The sequence below is a fragment of the Petaurus breviceps genome, unplaced genomic scaffold (genome assembly GCF_028583685.1).
Source record: "Petaurus breviceps papuanus isolate PSGF00001 unplaced genomic scaffold, PetGlider_PUasm1.0 689, whole genome shotgun sequence".
Taxonomy (NCBI): domain Eukaryota; kingdom Metazoa; phylum Chordata; class Mammalia; order Diprotodontia; family Petauridae; genus Petaurus; species Petaurus breviceps.
The window spans coordinates 12,558,229-12,576,593 of NW_027186458.1; the positions used below are offsets into that span (position 1 = coordinate 12,558,229).

An 18,365-nucleotide genomic window follows, 5' to 3' on the forward strand; every position below is an offset into this window, starting at 1 on the left:
GAGTTTTTATGTGGGAGGAAAAAAACAGGGAGAAAGACTAAAAAATGGGGGGGGGGGGGGGGGTTCCGTGGCCCCCCCCCCCCCCCCCCCCCCCCGCCCCCCCACCCGAACCACTGGAGGACCACCCCAGGGTCTCTTCATCAGTCTGGGTGACGGTGTTGTAATACAGAGAGCCCTGGGCTTGGAGTGAGGAAGCCTCGAGTTCCAATGCAGCCTCAGACACTAGCTGGGTGACCCTGGGCAAGTGACTTTCCCTCTGTGGTTCTGTTTTCTCATCTGTAAAATGAAGGGACAGGAGTAGCTGGCCTCTAAATTCCCTTCCAGGATGTGCTCTTGGGATTTTCCTCACCTTTCCCTTCCCTCTCTTCCTCCTCCTTCCCTTTCTTTCTCTTGTTCATCTCTCTCATTGGTCTCTTTCAGTGGTTTGCCTGAAACATTTATTCTGTATCTTCTTTTAAATTGTAACCCCACTGCTTTTGTTCATGGAGTTCTGCATCAAATCTCTTAGCCCCAAAGGGCCAAGGGTCCCAATCCAAACTTCTGGAAGAGAAAGGGAATGAATCAGGCACTTGGTACAGTCATTTTTGCTTCATAACTAGATTTAGAAATGAGTGATTGGGTCACATATTCAAATCATTTCAATTGTCTTAATTTAATCTATTTGATTAACTTAATAGAAACCTTGGTCAGAGGAACCAAGCATGAATATTGTATTAAGTTCTAATCTCTTTCTCTCTCTCTTATACACACACAGGAACTTGGGATCTTCCACTAAAATGCCTCCTCTCCACACTCCTGGAGTGTCCAAAGCTAGGCCAGCAGGGTCAGGACAAGGGAGGCATGGCTACTTAGCACAGTCATAGAAACAGAGAGCTGCAAGGGACCTTGGAAGCCATCTAGACCATCCCCTTCATTTTATTTTATTTTGCTTTTTGGAGGGCAATTGGGATTAAGCAACTTGCCCAAGGTCATGGCTAGTAAGTGTGTCAAGTCAGGTTCTCCTGATTCCAGGGCCGGTGCTCTATTCACTGTGCCACCTAGCCGCCCTAATCCCCTTCATTTTAAAGATGGGGAAACTGAGGCACAAAATGGCTAGATGATTTGTCCAGGGTCATGCTGCTGGTGAGCATTGGAAGTGAGTTTTGAACCCATGTTGTCTTTTTTATTATTTAATTTATTTATTTTTAGTTTTCAACATTAACTTCCATAAGTTTTAACTTTTCTCCTTCTTCCTCCCCAAGACAGCATGCAATCTGATATGAGCTCTACACATACATTCCTATTAAAAACATTTTCAAATTAGTTATGTTGCATAAAGGAGGAATTATAACGAATGGGAGAAACCATGAGAAAGAAAAAAATGCAAAAAAAAAAAGAAAATAACCTGCTTCACTCTGCATTCAGACTCCATAGTTCTTTCTCTGGATGTGGATGGCATTTTCCATCATGAGTCCTTTGGAAATGTTTTAGGTCCTTTCATTGCTGAGAAAGGGCTAATCTATCAAAGTCAGTCATCACACACTGTGGCTGTTACTGTGTACAATGTCCTCCTGGTTCTTCCCATTTCACTCAGCATCAGTTGATATAAGTCTCCAGATTTTTCTGAAGTCTGCCTGCTCCTCATTTCTTATAGCATGACAGGATTCCATTACATTCATATACCACAACTTGTTAAATCATTCTCGGATTGATGGGCATACCCTCAGCTTCCAGTTCTTAGCCACCACAAAGAGAGCTACTATAAATATTTCTGTACATGTGGGTCCTTTTCCCATTTTTATTACCTTTGTGATACAGTACTAGAAGTGGTATTGCAGGATCAGAGGGGTATGCATTTTGCAAACTTTTGGGCATAGTTCCAAATTGCTCTCCAGAATGATTACATCAGCTCACAGCTCCACCAACAATGAATGTGTCCCAACTTTCCCACATCTCCAACATTTATCATTTTCCTGTTTTGTCTTGTTAGCCAATCTGATAGGTGTGATGTGGTACCTCAGAGTTGTTTTGATTTGCATCTCTCTAATCAATAGTGATTTAGAACATTTTTTTCATATGACTATAGATAGCTTTAATTTCTTCCTCCAAAAACTACCTTTTCATATCCTTTTTTTATTATTTATTATCCTTTATTATTATTTATCAATTGGGGAATGACTTATATTCTTATAAATTTGACTCAATTCTTTGTATATTTTAGAAATGAAGTCTTTATCAGAGATACTAATTGTAAAAATTATTTCCCAGTTTTCTGCTTCCCTCCTGATCTTGGTTTCATTGGCTTTGTGTGTGCAAAACTTTTCAATTTAATGTAACCAAAATTATCCATTTTGCATTTCATAACATTCTTTCTCTCTTGCTTGGTCATAAATTCATCTGCAAATTTGACAGAAACTATTCCTTGCTCCCCTAATTTGTTTATACTATCAGCCTTTATATGTAAATCATGTACCCATTTGAACTTTATTGTGGTGTACAGTGTCAGATGTTGGTCTATGGCAGTTTCTGCCAAACTCGTTTCCAGTTCTTCCAGTTTTTGTCAAACAGTGAGTTCTTATCCCAGAAGCTGGAGTCTTTGGGTTTATCACACCATAGATTGCTATAGTCATTGACTACTGTGTCTTGTGTACATGGTCTATTCCCTTGATTCACCATTCTATTTCTCAGCCAGTACCAAGCAGTTTTAATGACCCTCCTTTACAATCCAGTTTAAAATCTGGTATGGCTGGCCACCTTCCCTGGCATTTCTTTTCATTAATTCCCTGCATATTCTGGACCTTTTGTTCTTCCAGATGAATTTTGACATTTTTTTCTAGCAGTAGAAAACATATTTTTGGCATTTTGATTAGCATGGCACTGAATAAGCAAATTAATTCAGTAGAATTATCATTTTTATTATATTAGCTCCACCTACCCAAAAGCAACTGATGTTTTTCCAGTTATTTAGATCTGATGTTGTTTGTGTGAAAAGTGTTTTGTAATTGCGTTCACCTAGTTCCTGAAACTCATGTTGTCTTGATACCAAGTCCAGTGCCCTCTCCTCTGCACTCCTGCCTCTCTGAAGAGGTGCCATCCATCCTAACAAGAGTACTCAGTGTGACACCAGCCAAGAAAAGAGTCCCAGTCCCTACCTACATTAAGAGCCTAGCTCAGGAGGGCCTCAAATCTCTCCCCAGCGATCACTTTAAGGATGTGCAAACTTGAGGCAGCACGGTGAGGTTAGGAGATTGGTTGGCAGGCTCCCAGCAGCAGAAGGTTCTGGGACTTCAGATTCCTTCCTGTCTCTCCTGAGCTACCCTTTGCCCCAGAGGAGGGACAGGATGCTTCTGCATTCTGCTTTGCTTACACACCATCATGAAGTGGCATTGTCTGCTGTTTTTAGGGAGGATATTGACTGATGGGATTGTGTCCCAAGGAGACTGGTCAGGACATGGAAGGCAGAAGGTCTCTCTCTTTTCATCCTCTGCATAGACTGTTTGCATATACCTTGGTTTTGGCTTCTTATTGGTTTCTGCTTATGTTAGTCAGGAGCATTGAATGGCAATTCAATTTATTTAATTTAACAATTAGCTCTCCAAAAAAAAGTACCCACATATACTTTTAAGTTCAATTTACATTATTAACATTTTATTTCATTTTCTTAAGCCTAGATAATCCATAAAATAATAAATCAAGGACCAAGTTGTAGTGTTTTGCCCTTTTGAGGTTTAAATGGTCACTTTGAAAATTTAACAATCGACTCTCCTCAGCGCCTTTGAGGTCATTGAGCCAACTCCAGTCCAACACTCTTATTTGTGTACTTGTGGCTAGGCAAACAGATGTCTTTTCCTTGATTGTTCAGAACACAGTGACCCTAAGTTGCTTATGTACTCAACATCAGTACCAGGCACAGGGCTGGAACCTGGAGGAACAGACAAAACTGAAGTGGTCCCTGCCCTCAGTAGCTTCCCCTCTGTGGGGAGGTTACAATCATGACAGAGGACATACTGGGGGCACGGGGAGCAAAGTAATGGGAGGGTGGCCTCCTGAGCTGCACCTTGAAGGACCTTGGGGCTTCGATTCCAGGAGTGGGGGACAGTCTGGGCAGAGGCATGGGAGGACCCCTCCCAGGAGCTATGGACCCTTCAGTTGGGCTGGAGCCATGATTCATGGTTAGCCTGGAAAGGGGGCAAGCCTCAACGTGAGGGACTCTGAAAGCCAAACAGAGGGGAAGTAGTTGTGCTTTATTCTCAAGGACATAGGAAGCAGCTGAAGCTTCTTGAGCAAGGAAGCCTAACTTGTATAATGGGAAAGGAAGCTTAACAAGCTATTAAGGGGCCAGTCTGGGCCAGGGTAGAATTCTGTTCTCCCTGGCTCCTTCACATCTCACCTCTGCCCTTGGTCTTTTCAGGCTTCTGTCTTTAGGGGTTTGGGGATGCCCTCTCTCAGCTTCATTCTCAGACAGGCCCTGGCTTCATTCCTACAGTGCTGTCCTATACAGAGAGGGGCTGGGCTCTCTGGCTTATCTTTGAGTCTTTAGGCCCTTCACAACAAAGTCCTTGGGGGAAAAAAATCACTCCAAGCTTTTAGTTTGAATCCAGAAGGTCTCCAAAAGGGAGTCAAAGAGTTATTCAGTGTGCAATGGGGATCAGAAAAAAGATGATGATTTATTGCCTCCACATGAGAACAATGCTCAGAACACAAAAGTCACAGGTCTTGGCAGGTCACCTAAAATGGGGTAGAGTCACCAAATCCTGCTGCCTTCTCAGTGTTTAGAGGAAACATTCTGGAGAACTGCCCAGAAGACATTTCGTCTTCCCTGGTTTTGAACTCTAAATTGCTGGGTTGAAATCAGTGTCTTCTGGCAAAACAAGCCTTGGCTCAGCCCTACCCTCCTGTCAGGCAGGGATCAGCTCCTCTGAGAGGGTTGTTAAGAGAAGGAAATACCTCTTCCTGGGGCTGCTTTCTGACTGAAGGCCTAGGAACTCTCACTCAGCAACCAAGTCTGGAAGTATCTGATCAAGGATTTGAATTCATGTCTTTCAATTCCAGTTCACTTTTCTAACTATATTATACATATAACAACTTTAACATGATAGGGACAAAATTGTTTCCTTTTCCTTTCTGAACTTTTTACTTTTCTGTACACACACACGCACACACACAGGGATTCTTAATTTTGTGGGGAGTTGTTACCTAAAGAACATGGAGTGAGCATTGGCCTTAGAGTCTAGAAGGTCTTTGTTCCAGGCCTGTTCCTGACCCTGGGCAGCTTATTTCACCCCTTTAAAGCTCCGTGTTAATAACTGTATCGCAGATTTCCTGGGGCTGCAGTGAGACAACAATGAGATCATGTGCACAAAATACTTTTTAACCTTTGAAGGGCTACATAATTGCCTCCCATCTAGCCACCTTGGGCTTGTTAGTACATTAGGGTCATAGGCACCGATGTCTGCCCCTTAGTCTGAGCTCCCCAGGGCAGGGAATGGGTTCTGGTTTCCTTTGGGTCCCCAGCTCTGGGGCTTGCCCTGAGGCACCAGGACATTATTTTATTCCTGCTGCTGTATCCCAGGTGTCTGTTATTTGGGGCCAGCTTTCTTTACTGGGCTTCACTTGACGTGACTTTCCCTATTTCTCTGTCATTTTCATCAGGCTTTGATTTCCTTGGATGCTGTAAAATATCACATGACCTTCATTTTAAACAGCATGGTCGCTCATGCCCCATGGATGGGCTCAATGCCGGATTCTTGATATTAGGAACCTTTCCACAAGCAAACTCCTTAGGGTCAGGTAGGAGCCCTGGAAGAACAAATTGGCCAAAACACCTATTTTACAGAGGAGAAACCAGAGCCCAGAGAGAAGACAGAAATGTCCTAAGGTCACATTTCGAAAGGGAGGAGATAGAGGAAAAGTGGGGGGGGGGAGAAGGAAAGAGGGAGGCCCAGGATAATGAAGGGGAAGAGGAAAGCAGAGGAGGATGGGAGAAGGATGGGGAGGAAGGAGGGGAGAGGAGGAGGAGGAAGAGGAAGAGAAGAAGAAGGAGAATGGAAGAAAGAGGAGGGAGGAAGAAGGTGGATGGAAGGAAGAAGGAAGGGAAGGGAGGGGCTGGGCTGGGCTGCAGCCGGTGGGGCTGTCGCCCCTGCAGCAGCCCCTGTTCAGTTCTCAGGTAGGGGCTGTTGAGAGCTGCTGGACAAGCACTGGATGGGGCGCCGGCCTGCCCCATCTCTCTCTCTCTCTCTCTCTCTCTCTCTCTCACACACACACACACACACACACACACACACACACACACACACACACGCTCCTCCCTCCCCAACACTCCCCTCCCCTCCGGTGGAGCTTGCCCCGCCTCCGAGCGCCTCCCTCCCTCCAGCCAGCCGCCTGTCCATCCATGCTCCCCTCCTGGCCCAGCCAGCTGTCCATCCTGGTCCTCGCCGTCCCCACCGGATCTGGGCCTGGAAACCCCGCCTGCCCTCCTCCTTCCTGCTTGTGGAATCGCTGCAGGGCCCGCCCAGCCCATGGTCACGGTCACAGCCAGGGCCCGTGAGAGGTCAGCTGGAGGTAAGTCCGCAGCCAACCCCCGTCCCCAGATCTCCCGGGGTTGTGTGTGAAACCTTTTACTTGGGTTCCCAAGACCTTGGGTCAGGAGGGGGGCGGCAAACAGAGATAGACCGGCTTGGGGCGGGGAGGGCAGGTAGCTCATCCATGTCTCCATCTTCAGAGGTCCTAGGGTTAGGGCTGGGAGGGACCTCAGAGGACACGGGAGATAGGAAGGTCAGAGCGCGGAGTGTTTGAGATGGGATCCGAACCCTGGATCCCTAGATCCCTCTGCCTCTCCTGCAGAAAGTTTTGGGAAATGTTGCTCAGCAGAGAAAAATGGCCAGATTGGGGGGGGGGCGGGGATCGACTCCTCAGCACCCAAGGCTCCGTGGCAGGGAGTGGGTGGAGGAGGCTAGCAGGGAGGCCTTGGGCTTTGTGAGAAGTGAGAGAAGACCCAACCCCCATGGGAAAGAAGCAGGAAACCTGGACTGGAAAACATCCCCACCCCCCACCGTGTGTGTAGAATGGCACCTGCCCTCCACCCCCCCCCCCCCCCCCCCCCCCATCATTCCAGGGTTGGTTCCCTGGTGGTGGCTGTTGTGCCTGCATTAGTTCCAGTCCTCTCTGACTCTCTGTGACCCCATGTGGGGTTTTCTTGGCAGAGGTGCTGGAGTGGTTTGTCATTTCCTTCACCATCTCATTTTATAGATGAAGAAACTGAGGCAAACAGGGTGAAGTGACTTGCTCAAGGTCCCATAACTAGTAAGTGTTCAAGGCTAGATTTGAACTTAGGAAGATAGTCTTCCTGGACTCCAGGTCTGCTGTTTTGTGCACTAGCCTCCTGGCTCCATGGGCTGTCTCCCAAGTGAAGGACCTGGATGGGGGGGGGGGGGGGAGGACAGAGGGCCTTGTCACCAGATCCTTCACTCTATTTGCCAAGCAGTGCCTAAGGGGCAGTTGGGGAGTGAAGGCTCACTGATTGTGGAAGAATCCTGGGGCCTTTGGGCTTGGCTGAGGCAGGGCAGAGATGTCCTGGAGGCCCGTGGGCACAGTGAAGAGAGAATGGAAGGGGGCTGGTGTCTCAGGTCAATCGGCCCACCAGAAGACATTTCTGAAGTACCTTCTGTGGGCTGAGCCCTCTACTAGAGCCTGGAGGCACAGACACCAAAAGCAGGACAAGACAGGCTGCCCTCCAGAGATTTCATCTTATGAGGGGAGACACCACTATAGCTGTTGGTTCTTTGGCATACCATGGAGAGCTCCCATATGGGGAAACCCCTCCACCCATACAGGTTGATCCCTTCTTTCTGCCTTGGTGAGTTCCCTTGAGCAGAGAGGTCAAGGACCTTGGCCAGAGTCACACAGTCAGGATGTTGCAAAGGCAGGTCTTGCTAGCTCTGAGGCTTGCTTTTGACCCTCTCTGCTATGCTGATACATCTCAGTAATTGGGGGGAGGGAGGAGCAAGGCACTAGCAGCTGAAAGGGAGAGAGCATATCAGGGAAGGCTTTGTGTAGGAGGGAGAGCATTCCTGGGATTGGGGATGGACAAGGGCAAAGGCACAGAGGCAGGAGATGATGTGTCACTTGGGATAAATAGCAGGAAAGCCAGTGTGGCCAGACCGGGCTATGAGCAAGGGGAGAAATGGATAAACCTGGAAAAGCAGGAAGGAAGTAGGGAGCCCCTGGAGTTTTGTTAAGAGGACAGCGATTTGGTCAGACCTGTGGCTTAGGAAAGTCCCTCTGGCAGCTGTGGAACATGGATTGCAGAGAGGGGTGGCTGGACGCAGGAAGTCCAGCTAGGAGACTTGCCCTTGTTCTAGAAAGTCTGTGAATGCCAGCCCTGTCCCGGGGCAGAATCTGACATTCTATCAATGCCGGCTCTTAGCAGTCTTATCATCTTTATTCATTCTTCTTGTTGGGCCAGGCAAGGGGTGATGAGCACCTGGGTCCCCTGGTGGCTGGCGAGTACCGAGAAGGGTGCCGATGCAGGAGACGCCGGGAGGTAGAAGCAGCAGATCTTGTCTCTGGTTGGCTGAATGGGCAGAAGGAGAGGATGAGGCCATCTCCAGGATGCTGCCTTGTATCTGGAAGCCTATGATTTATTTTCAGATTTGGGGGGGGGTACAGAAAGTGATCTCTGCATCTCCTGGGAAGGCTGATCTCAGGGTCTTTCCAAAAAAGACACAGAATGGCAGCAGTTGGGGAAACTTCTGCATGGGCTGCCCAGGAAGCCTGACCTGAGTCATGAGGGAAAGCTTGCTCACATGCCACCCAGAATCCCACCTGCTGTAAAAAGCCTTGCCCCCCTCCCGACTGTCCAGTCTGACTGGTTTGTATCGATTTTTCTGAGGGCATCTGCTCCGTTAGACTGGGTGCTCTGTGAGGGCAGGGACTGGCTTTAACCTCTTGGTATAAGCCCAGCACTTAGCACAGTGCCTTCAGGTGACTGTTCCCACAATCCAGCTTCAGCATAGGGGTAGCCAGAGGGCATGTGGCTAGGGAATGTTGGTCTCCTTCTGCATTTTCGGGGCCCAGAGATGGGCCTGGTGCACTTCTGGACCCAGATCCCACAGGACAGATGTCCTGAGTTGGGAGCACTTCCTGCTCAGCCCCAGGGCCTTCCCTCGATTTGAAGGGCCTGTCTGGGGTACATGGAGGCCTCGAGTGTGGCCAAGAATATACAGGAGGGTTAGGATGCTGCCAGGTTGGGACCTGCACACATGGAATGAGAACCCAGACACCAGTATTGGACTGCTCTGGGCCTCAGATTCTCCATCTGTAAAATGGGTGGTTGGCCTCCATGTTCTCAAAGGTCCCTCTCCACTCCACATCAGTGAGCCTGAGGTTCTGGGATCATTCTGTCGGCCCTCCAACTGCAGGCCCACCTCCTTGCATGTCCCCTTACTCCCCACTGCCACTCTTACTCCTCCACCTTCCCTCTGAGGCACACTCCATCCCTCTGTATCCCTCTGTTCTCATCCTGGGCTCCCCCCAGAGTCATCTTTTCTCAAGGGGCTCAGGCCTAGCCATGCCTCCCATCCTCATGAGCACACATGTCGATGGACCCCTCACACCCCCAGTCTGCTGATCCTCAGCTGCCCAAGCTCCCATGATCTCAGCCTCACTCCACTGCAGTCACACAAGGGACAGGACCACAGACCAGACAGGCACCAGAAGGGGTCCCTCGGGATCACAGTGGCAGGCTGGTCCTGAGGCTGGCTCACCACTGGCGGTATCACATGGCTCCTTGCTCTCCCCAGCAGCCCCGTGCTCCTGACTTCACAGTGCAGGACTCCGATGGGCCTCTGACCTCCCCCTCTCCCTCCTCTCCCTCTCTCTCTCTCTCTCTCTGTCCTCATTGTGACCACCAATGCCTGACGCTCCCTGCTCTTTCCATCCACCCCCCAGCCCTGGCCATGTGATCTAAATGTCCTTCCAAATCTCAGTCCATTATTAGTGAGTTTGAGCCTCCCCCGTCCTTTGCCCTGGGCCCCTTGTCCCCTTGTCCTGGCATGACTCAGATCTTACCAAAACCCAGTCCTGGGTTGCCCTGTCGTTCACCTTCACAGGACTTCAGAATGAGGAAGGGACTCAGTGGCCACATAGTCCAATCACTCCGCGCCCCTCCTTACTCAGAAAAACCTCAAACCCTTCATAACATAGCAGGCAAGTCCTGGACCAGTCTCTGCTTGGATACCTGTCATGATGGGGCATTCACTGGCACCCTTGGCAGCTAGTCCCCCTTGGGGATCCTCTCATTGCTAGGAATGTTTCCCTTGGGTTCAACCTTTTTGACTTGCCACACGCACTCCTGCTGCTGAGTCTGCCCCTCTAGGGCTAAGCAGCACAAGCTGCTTCTTCCCTGTGCGCCCCTTAAATGCCTGAGGAAACCTCACATGCTCTCCCTAACTCTTCCCAAAGGATCCTAAGCTAACAGGTCCCTGGGGCCCTTCCTCATCATGGTTCTGGCCTCTGCACTCTCTCCAGTACATAAATGTCCTTCCTTAACCTGAGGCTCAGCACTGACCACAGAGCTGCCGGTGTGTTCAGGCCAGGGAGGGAGGGCAGGAAGCAGCATTCCTTTGCCTTTGTTCCTTAGATGGACTCCCTCCACGTTGTCTTCCCCCTCAGTCCAAGCTCCTTAAGGGCAGGGACCCTGTTTTTCCTTTTCTTTGCATCTCCACTTCTTGGCACAGTGCCTGGCATACAGTAAGCACCTAATAAATGCCCCTTCCCTGAGTGCCTGACTGAAAGCTGAGAACTGATGGAAGACCACTGGATGTTCCATCTGAGGCATGGCTGCTCTGCCATGTGCTGGTGGGGTTGGGAAGGGATTAGGCCAGGAAGTGGAGGCCAGGCCCTTAGAGGCCTTTCCTGTGCATGTGGCTAGAGATGTTACCACGAGCATTTATTAAGCGCCCTTATACAGTGGGACCCTTTTAGGAGCTGGGCACTCACAGACTAGTCCCTGGTCTCCAAGGTTGCCCTTTACCCCTTGAGACCACAGAGCATCAAATCACAGCATCCACAGAAGAAGCACTGGCAGAGAAGGAGAGGCAGAGGCCTGAGATCAGAACTCAGACCCCCTCAGGGTCAAGAAGTGGCTTCTGGGGCAGGGGCACCTGGCCATGTGGACTAGCAGCGGGCCAGGAGCAGGGAGGATTGGAGGGCTGGGACACTGCTCTGGGACCAGACCCCTGGGTAGTATCCCTCAGTTTGCTCATTTGTGAAGTAATAGGTCTGACTCAGTGCCTTCTGGGGCCCTGTAATCTAGGCCTGATTCTTTGTCCAGGATAGAGGATTGGACCTGGAGTCAGGAAGACCCGAGTTCAAATTCTGCCTGAGACACTTACTCCCCGCCTGCCTCAGTTTCTCCATCTGTACAATGAGAATCATAACACCACCTGCCCCTCAGGGTCATTGTGAGGCACTTAGCACAGTGTCTGATGCATAGCAGAGACGTCTTCCCCTTCCCTCCTGAGTCCTGTTTTGTCCAGACTGGAACCCAGGATTGCACGGGCTTGAAGCAGGGCCATCACCCTGCTCTCCCTCCTCAGGGCCCTGCCTCAAGCACCTGAACTGGGATAGAACATGGTATCATGGGAACAGGATGGAAGATAGTGGGAGGCCGCCATGGTGCTCTGGAATTCTGATGGAAAGGGAAGTCATGTTCCCCTGCCTATAAGTTTGCTGACTCCATTCTGTTCCCTTGTGGGGAAGGGGGAGCTGGCACTTAGTCTTGTAGTCTGCTTGGTCATGATGGTCCGGATCCTTCAGTGGGGGTACGGCCTCCAGGAGACTTTGCATAATCAAGCTTGTCTGTGTCCAGTCTGAGCTGTGGACACTTGGGCTGTGCACATGGACAAAGGGATGTTTTCCATTTGCTTTCATTTCAGACTCCCTGTGTCCCAAATACTGCATGCTGGGAAGGCCTAGGGCTCCTGAGACCATCTCGCCAGGCTTCCTGGGTAGATTTTATAGTGTGATAACACCTAGAACAAGCTGGTGGTCTGGGCCTGCAGTGCTGCTTTTGACACCTGCCTCTCAGTCACTCAGGTAAGTGGCTTTGTGGTGAGCTCATTCTGGGCCTCCTTGGAGTCCCGATCAATCTCAGGTGTACACACACATACAGCATACGATGTACCATAGGCCAGGCTTTCCTCTGCTCAGTCTCAGTTGCTAGGATTTTCTTACCTGGCGAAACACCAAGGCCTTGTGCCTTTTCTCCCCAGGGGATCAGGTTGTCCCTGAATACCTGATGACTGAGGCCTGATGGGGCTGCAGCCTTGCTCTCTTCCTTCCGGTGGACTCTTGAGTCCTTCCCATGGGTGGCCTGCTCTACCCAAGGCCTTCTTGTGGCACAGAGCGGGGGAATCCAGCTCAGGCCAGCCCCAGGGGGCAGGAAAGGCTGAGCCTGGGGTCTTGGGGATACATGGACGCTGTGCCCAGGTCCAGGGGCAGGCAGGACCATCTCTAGATCCTGGCCCTGGGGAGGCATTTTTCAGTCACTGAAGTTCTCAAGGACCACGTGGCACAGATGGGCTGGCATCCTCCAGAGCAGCAATAACAGCAGCACTTTGTTTCCCTTGGTTATCTCCTTGGATAGTCACAACAGCTCACCTGAGAGGCAGGTGCTGGTGTGATCCCCATTTTACAGGTGAGGAAACTGAGGCAGGGAGCTGTCACATGTCATAGGTCTTTCTCACTTGACCCAGAACACTTTCCATTGCCTTTGTATTCAAGGACAGGCATCAGGGATGCCAAGAAATGATTCAGCTGAGCAGAGTTTCCCTGCCTCCAGGCTGCCCCACATGGTCCACCAGCCAAGAGCCAGCCTGAAGCTCTCCTGAGGGTCTGACTTACTCAGTGACCAGGCAGGGAGTTCAGTTCAGAAGCTTTGTGGCCCTGAGCCAGTGAAGCCTCCAGGTCTTCTAGGGGGCCTTCCACCATTTTAGTGGCCATAGGGCTGTTCATTGGCTGAGGGCTGCACCAGGGCCCACCTCCACAACCCCCGACACCATCTGCGTGAGACTGAGGTGGGTTAGAAGGACATCGGGATGCTCTGCTAATGGACTCGTGGAGAGATGCTCATGATGAGATTGCTTATAGCTACAGTAGAATTTCATCTGTCTGAGTGTTTATCTCTTAAGCCATGAGATTTCCTCCTCGAGTTCAGTGTTCTCTTTACTCCTGTCTCTAGACTTTGTGTCCGGGCACGATTCCCTCTCTGGTGTCTCTTGGACGAGAGGCAGAAGCTCTAAGTCATCTCGCGTCTGGCTTCTGGGACTGCTGCCATTGGCTTCTGCCTCCCCACCATGCCCATGTTCTGCCCAGTCTGGGCTTATGGCCCCCTGAATATTCTCCCTCCCAGTTCTGGGTTCCATCTTCCCTGGAGTGGCCCTGGCTAGGGCACTGGCTGGCCTCCATTTGGCTGCCATTGACTTTGTGACTTCTTGGGCTGGATGATGGAGTTTTCTATTATTTCTTTGAGATTTGATGACCCTTTTGGATCATGGCTTGTCAGTGGGGGGGGGGGGGGGGGGGGGCAGGAGGCTGGGCTCCTCTCTGACCTACTTTAGGGTCAGCACCACCTTCATGGAAATCTGTGCTGTCTCTCTGCATATAGGCATACCCACTTCCCAGAGGGTACTAGGCCATCCCAGAATGCTGCTGCCAGGGCTGGTGGGTGTGCCCTTCCCTTCCCTTCCCTACAGGATTTTTCCACCCTTGCTGAGGAGAGGCCAGACTTTGTCTATGTGCACGTGGATGTTTCCCTGGATGGAACATTGACTCCTGACAGTGGGCCTTCTGTTGTTTTTCTGATCCCTGACCCAGCTGAGGGCCTGGCCCAGAGGGGGCCCTTAAAATGTGGAATCGCTTCACCTGGTTCCTTGTCACTTCTGGGCACTTTGGTAGCACCTGATGGAGGGGTGGCTTCAGCTCTGGAGCTTGGACATTTCCTCAGCATGCCACAGGCATAGTCCCCCCCTACTCCCTCCCCTGAACCTGCTCATCACATACGTGGTCCTACTGACCACCTTTGCCCACCTCCGATCCATCGGTCCTCACATCTCTCCTCCACAAGGTCAGTGTCTGGCTTTCTTCTGACTCTGGAGCCCAAGACCATCCTTCCTGTTTGACCTTCTTCAGCTCCAGGCACAGCTGCCTTTCCCACCAAAGCTATGAGTAGCCCTCAAAGCTCACAAAAGAAAGCTCTGCACTTCTGTGCCCCCTACCCCCAGTCAGGGGCCAGCATGCCCCAGGGCTGAGCCTCTGGCACGCCCAGGACAGCAGAAACAGAAAGGCCATGCTCTTCCTCTTGGATGAGAGTGATTGTATGAGGCAATAGCCCCATTTTGTGTATTAGCACATGTGCATTTTATCTACATAGACAAAGGAGAAAGGATGAAATCCCTGTTCTGGTGTGCTGAGATCGCTAAGCTGGGGTGTTCATGCTCTAGTTCTACAGATCAGGCTCTGCTGAAACCCCGAGGGCACCCTGGGGAGAGGGTGTGCCCTGCAGGCCCTGGGAAGTGCACAGTGACATTTCCATGGAACAGGGAATGAAGAAACTTGGTGAAGGTTGATGAAACTTGGGTACAACTGTGGTTGCCATGACCCCTGAGCCCTCTGAGGCTGCAGCTCTCAAAGATCTTCATTTTGGGAAGGAAGGAGAGGCCTCCCAGGGTGAAGGTGGGGATGATTCTTTCCTTCATCTCCTACCCTCCTACCCTCTTTCATCCTCTGGGGCCACTGGGCTGGGCCATGGAAATAATTCGAGGCTATTTCTCCAAGAACAGAGGAGGAGGCACAGAGGCCTTGGCTGCCACCCTGCCTCCAAAGCCTGGATACTGAGCATACCAGCCTGATGGCCATAGCCTCGGGGGACCATTGCCTCCATGTGCTCAGGGCTCCTTCTCTGATGAGGCAGTTCCCCAAAGCTGTGGAGAGCCTGACTTGGAAGCTGGAAATGTCCCTTTAATGGGTGGTAAAGATAGAGAAATGTCTTTGGGCCCAGAGGCCCTCTGTTCACTGACAGTGGAACTCAGTGGCCTGTGAGTGCACACTGTCATTCTGTGACTTAATTGCCTGTCTCCCCAGCACATAGTAGGTCCTTAATACATGCTGACTAAGTCCATGTAGATACTGATGAGGGTGCCTGAGTTCCCCCACCCAGCTCTAGATAGAAAATGCTCCCTCCAGCTGCTTTGGATGCACTAGGGATGTGGGCAGCCGGACGTGTGTGTGTGTGGTGACTGGTTGGGGTGAGATGCAAGCTGTTGGATGGTGGGCGAGAGATCTGTCACAGCTCATTGATTAAGCAGAATGAGCTCCTGGCATTAGCTGGCTTAGAAATCTGCCTGGATCTGGCTCCCCCCACCCAGGGCTACAGGACTGGCCCAAATAGCAGTCCACAGACCCCCAGGACTAAGTCAGCTCAGCCCTGGTCAGATGGCCTGAGCAGAAGAGGGGGATGGGGATGCTGGCATGAACTCTGATAGCTTTCCTGAGTCAGGGGAGAGAGGCAGCAATTTTGAGCACTTAGAATGGTCCCAGAGAATATGGCAGCAGAACTAGTGGAATGGGAGGGTGGGAGAAAAGGTGAGACCTGGTCTTGTATCTGTCTCTACCCTGTACCATCCCTGTGACCCTAGACCTAGGGTCAGAAGGGGCCTCAAAAGCCTTCTAGGCCAATGCCCCCATTTTACAGGTGGGGAAACTGAGGCCAAGTGAGGGAAAGTGACTAGGCCAGTGACCAGAGGCAGGATCTAGACCTTCATGACCAAAGTTTTCACACCACATTGTGTCCCTGTCACTCACTTGGTTCCTCACAAGGTGCATGGTTGTCAGGGACCCTACTAGATCCCTGCGGAGATGCAGAGTCAGTGAATTGTCTTCCACACCTTAAAAGTCATTAATTGGTCGGGAGCTGGCTCAAAGGACAGGCAAGGCATGGCATGGTGCATGGTCACGGCATGTTCTCAAGGCATCTCATCTTCCCTCTCAAGGTTTTCAGGACCCCCTCTCTCCTTGATCCTTTTCTCTCTAGGATTTCAGGACATGGTCCCTCCTGGTTCTCCTCTCACCTCTGTCTCCTTTGCTGGTCCCTCCTCCAATTCACACCCTCTCATCTTAGGTGTCCCTCAGGACTCTGTCCTTGGTCCTCTCTTCCCCCTCCATATTGCTTCACTTGGAGATCTCCATGAATTTAATGACCATCTCCATGATAATGATTCTCACATCTACCTCTCCTGCCCAATCTCTGACCTCCAGGCTCTCATCTCCAGCTGCCTTCCAGACATCTCAAACTGGATGTCCACTTGGCTTCTTAAATTCATGTCCAAAATGAGACTCATCTTTCCCCTAACCTGGCCCCCCTCCTGATTTCCCCATCCATGTAAAAGGCAACCCCCTCCTCCCAGTCCCACCAGCTCAATCCCTAGGCATCATTCTGTATTCTTCATTCTCTCTCATCCCCGTCCAGGCCATCCCCCATGTCCATGGTGTTGCCAAGGTCTGGTGACTTCCCCTCTGCAGCATCTCTCACATACACACCCTTTTCTCCTCTGACACTGCCAAAGCCCTGGAGCAGACCCTCCTCACCTTATGCATGGACCACTGCAGTGGCTGCTGGCGTCTGCCTGCCTAAGCTCTCTCCCTACTCTGGTCCTCCCTCCATTCAGACACCAAAAGAACCTTCCTAAAGCCCGGGTCTGATCATGTCATGCCCTCTCCTCAATCTCGAGTGGCTCCCTGTTGCCTCTAGGATCAAACACAAAAGGCTCTGTTTGACATTGTATCAGCAATGTCATATTCACAATGCCTATGGAGATTACAGATATGCTGATATAATTATCCATCACAAAATACATCATGCTTGCCATATGGGGGAATAAATTAGAAAATTTATTAAGATACCAAAAGACTGAGTCCCAAAACCAGAAAGTGAAAGCCATCAGAGTAGTTATGAAATTGGCACAGGTAGATAAAGTAGAAAGCACCCACATTTTCAAGCCTTTAAAACAGAACAGGCTACCTCAGGCAAAGGTCCTCCTCTCCCCACTCACAGCAACCACCCAGCATCCAGGAAGCGCGCTCCCAGCAGCTCCGGCCCCTGGAAGTCCTCAGCAGGAGTCCTTAGCAGAAATTCTGGCTGACTCAAAAAGGGCTTCGCGCTGCCACTGCCTCTGCTGCTGCTGCCGCCTTCGCCACCACCGCCAGCCACCGCAGGAACTCTAGTTTGGCTTCCGCTTCCTCTTGCTCCACCCCTTCCTGCTACATCAGCAAGTCCAATGGGGCATGGAAGATCTTTAAATCCCATAACCCTTACAGACATTCAGAATGCTTTCTCCTCCTCGCTTTCCATTCTTCTTACATCTGATTCCCCATTACATCCACTTTGATCTAGTGACATCAGCCCCCTGGCTATTCCACCAACAAGAAGCTCCATCTCCACTCCAGGCCTTCTCTCTGACTGTCCCCCAGGCCTTCCTCCATACTCTTCCTCCTCTGCTCTGACCACTGACCTTCCTGGCTTCCTTTAAGTCCCTACTAGAATCCCACCTGCCACTGGAAGCCTTCCCCAAGACCTCTTCTTCCAGGGCTTTCCCCCTCTTCACTATTGACTATCCTGTCTGTAGCTTGTTTGTGCACCTTTTTATGCTTGTCTCCCCTCACCCATTCCATTTTAAGGCCCTTGAGGGTGAGGGCTGTCCTCCCAATGCCAGGGCAGGTGCTCTTACTCACTCACTAGCCACCCCTCTCTTCCCATTTTTTTCTCCACTTCTCTTACTTGATTTTCAATATCCTTTTTGAGCTCCTCTATGGACTCTAACCAATTCATATTTTTCTTGGAAGCTTTTGGTGCAGGAGTTCTGACTTTCTTGTGTTCCTCCTATTCCATGCCTTAATCCTTTTTGTCTCCAAAAAAGGAATCCAAAGTCAGATTTCTATGCTTGCTTTGCTTCTTTTGCTTGCTCATGTTACCACTAAATTACTTGACTTTTGAGTTCTTTGCCACAGTAGAACTCTGCTTCCAGAGAGGAGAGCTTTGTCCCAAATCACTGGGGTTTTTGCAGCTGCCAGAGCTATTAGTTGGGTGCACTCTCTACAGACACCACAAGCTCTGGCTTACTGGTCACACACCCAGGACCTCCACCCAAGACAGTGATCCATATCCAAGTAGGTTAAAGTAAGAGAGGTTACCCTCTGAATCATTGTTTGGTCCCTCTACAATCTGCAGGCCAAGAGCTCTGAAGTAGCCATGGGCAGGCAGCCACACAGCCACCATGCCTCTGTCACTTCTACCTCCAGGAGCAGAGACCAGACCACATTCCATTCCCCCC

The 18,365-nt window shown here is 50.6% G+C and overlaps 2 protein-coding genes across 5 annotated transcripts in view; both read left to right on the top strand.

Moving 5' to 3' along the window:
* LOC138174636 (BOLA class I histocompatibility antigen, alpha chain BL3-6-like) overlaps nt 1-18,365 on the top strand; it is a 451,117-nt gene that overhangs the window by 327,027 nt on the left and 105,725 nt on the right. The window lies entirely within an intron of this gene.
* Nucleotides 6,250-18,365, top strand: part of TRMT9B (tRNA methyltransferase 9B (putative)) — a 36,308-nt gene continuing 24,192 nt past the window's right edge. Inside the window, exons 1-3 of one of the 4 annotated variants that reach the window (XM_069104988.1) lie at nt 6,250-6,540; nt 8,444-8,521; nt 11,916-12,075. In XM_069104988.1, the coding sequence (XP_068961089.1) occupies nt 8,503-8,521; nt 11,916-12,075 (179 nt within the window). In that variant the 5' untranslated portion in view covers nt 6,250-6,540; nt 8,444-8,502. Of the gene's footprint in view, nt 6,541-8,443; nt 8,522-11,915; nt 12,076-18,365 lie in introns of those variants that run through there. The other 3 variants (XM_069104987.1, XM_069104989.1, XM_069104990.1) reach the window with 3 other exon arrangements.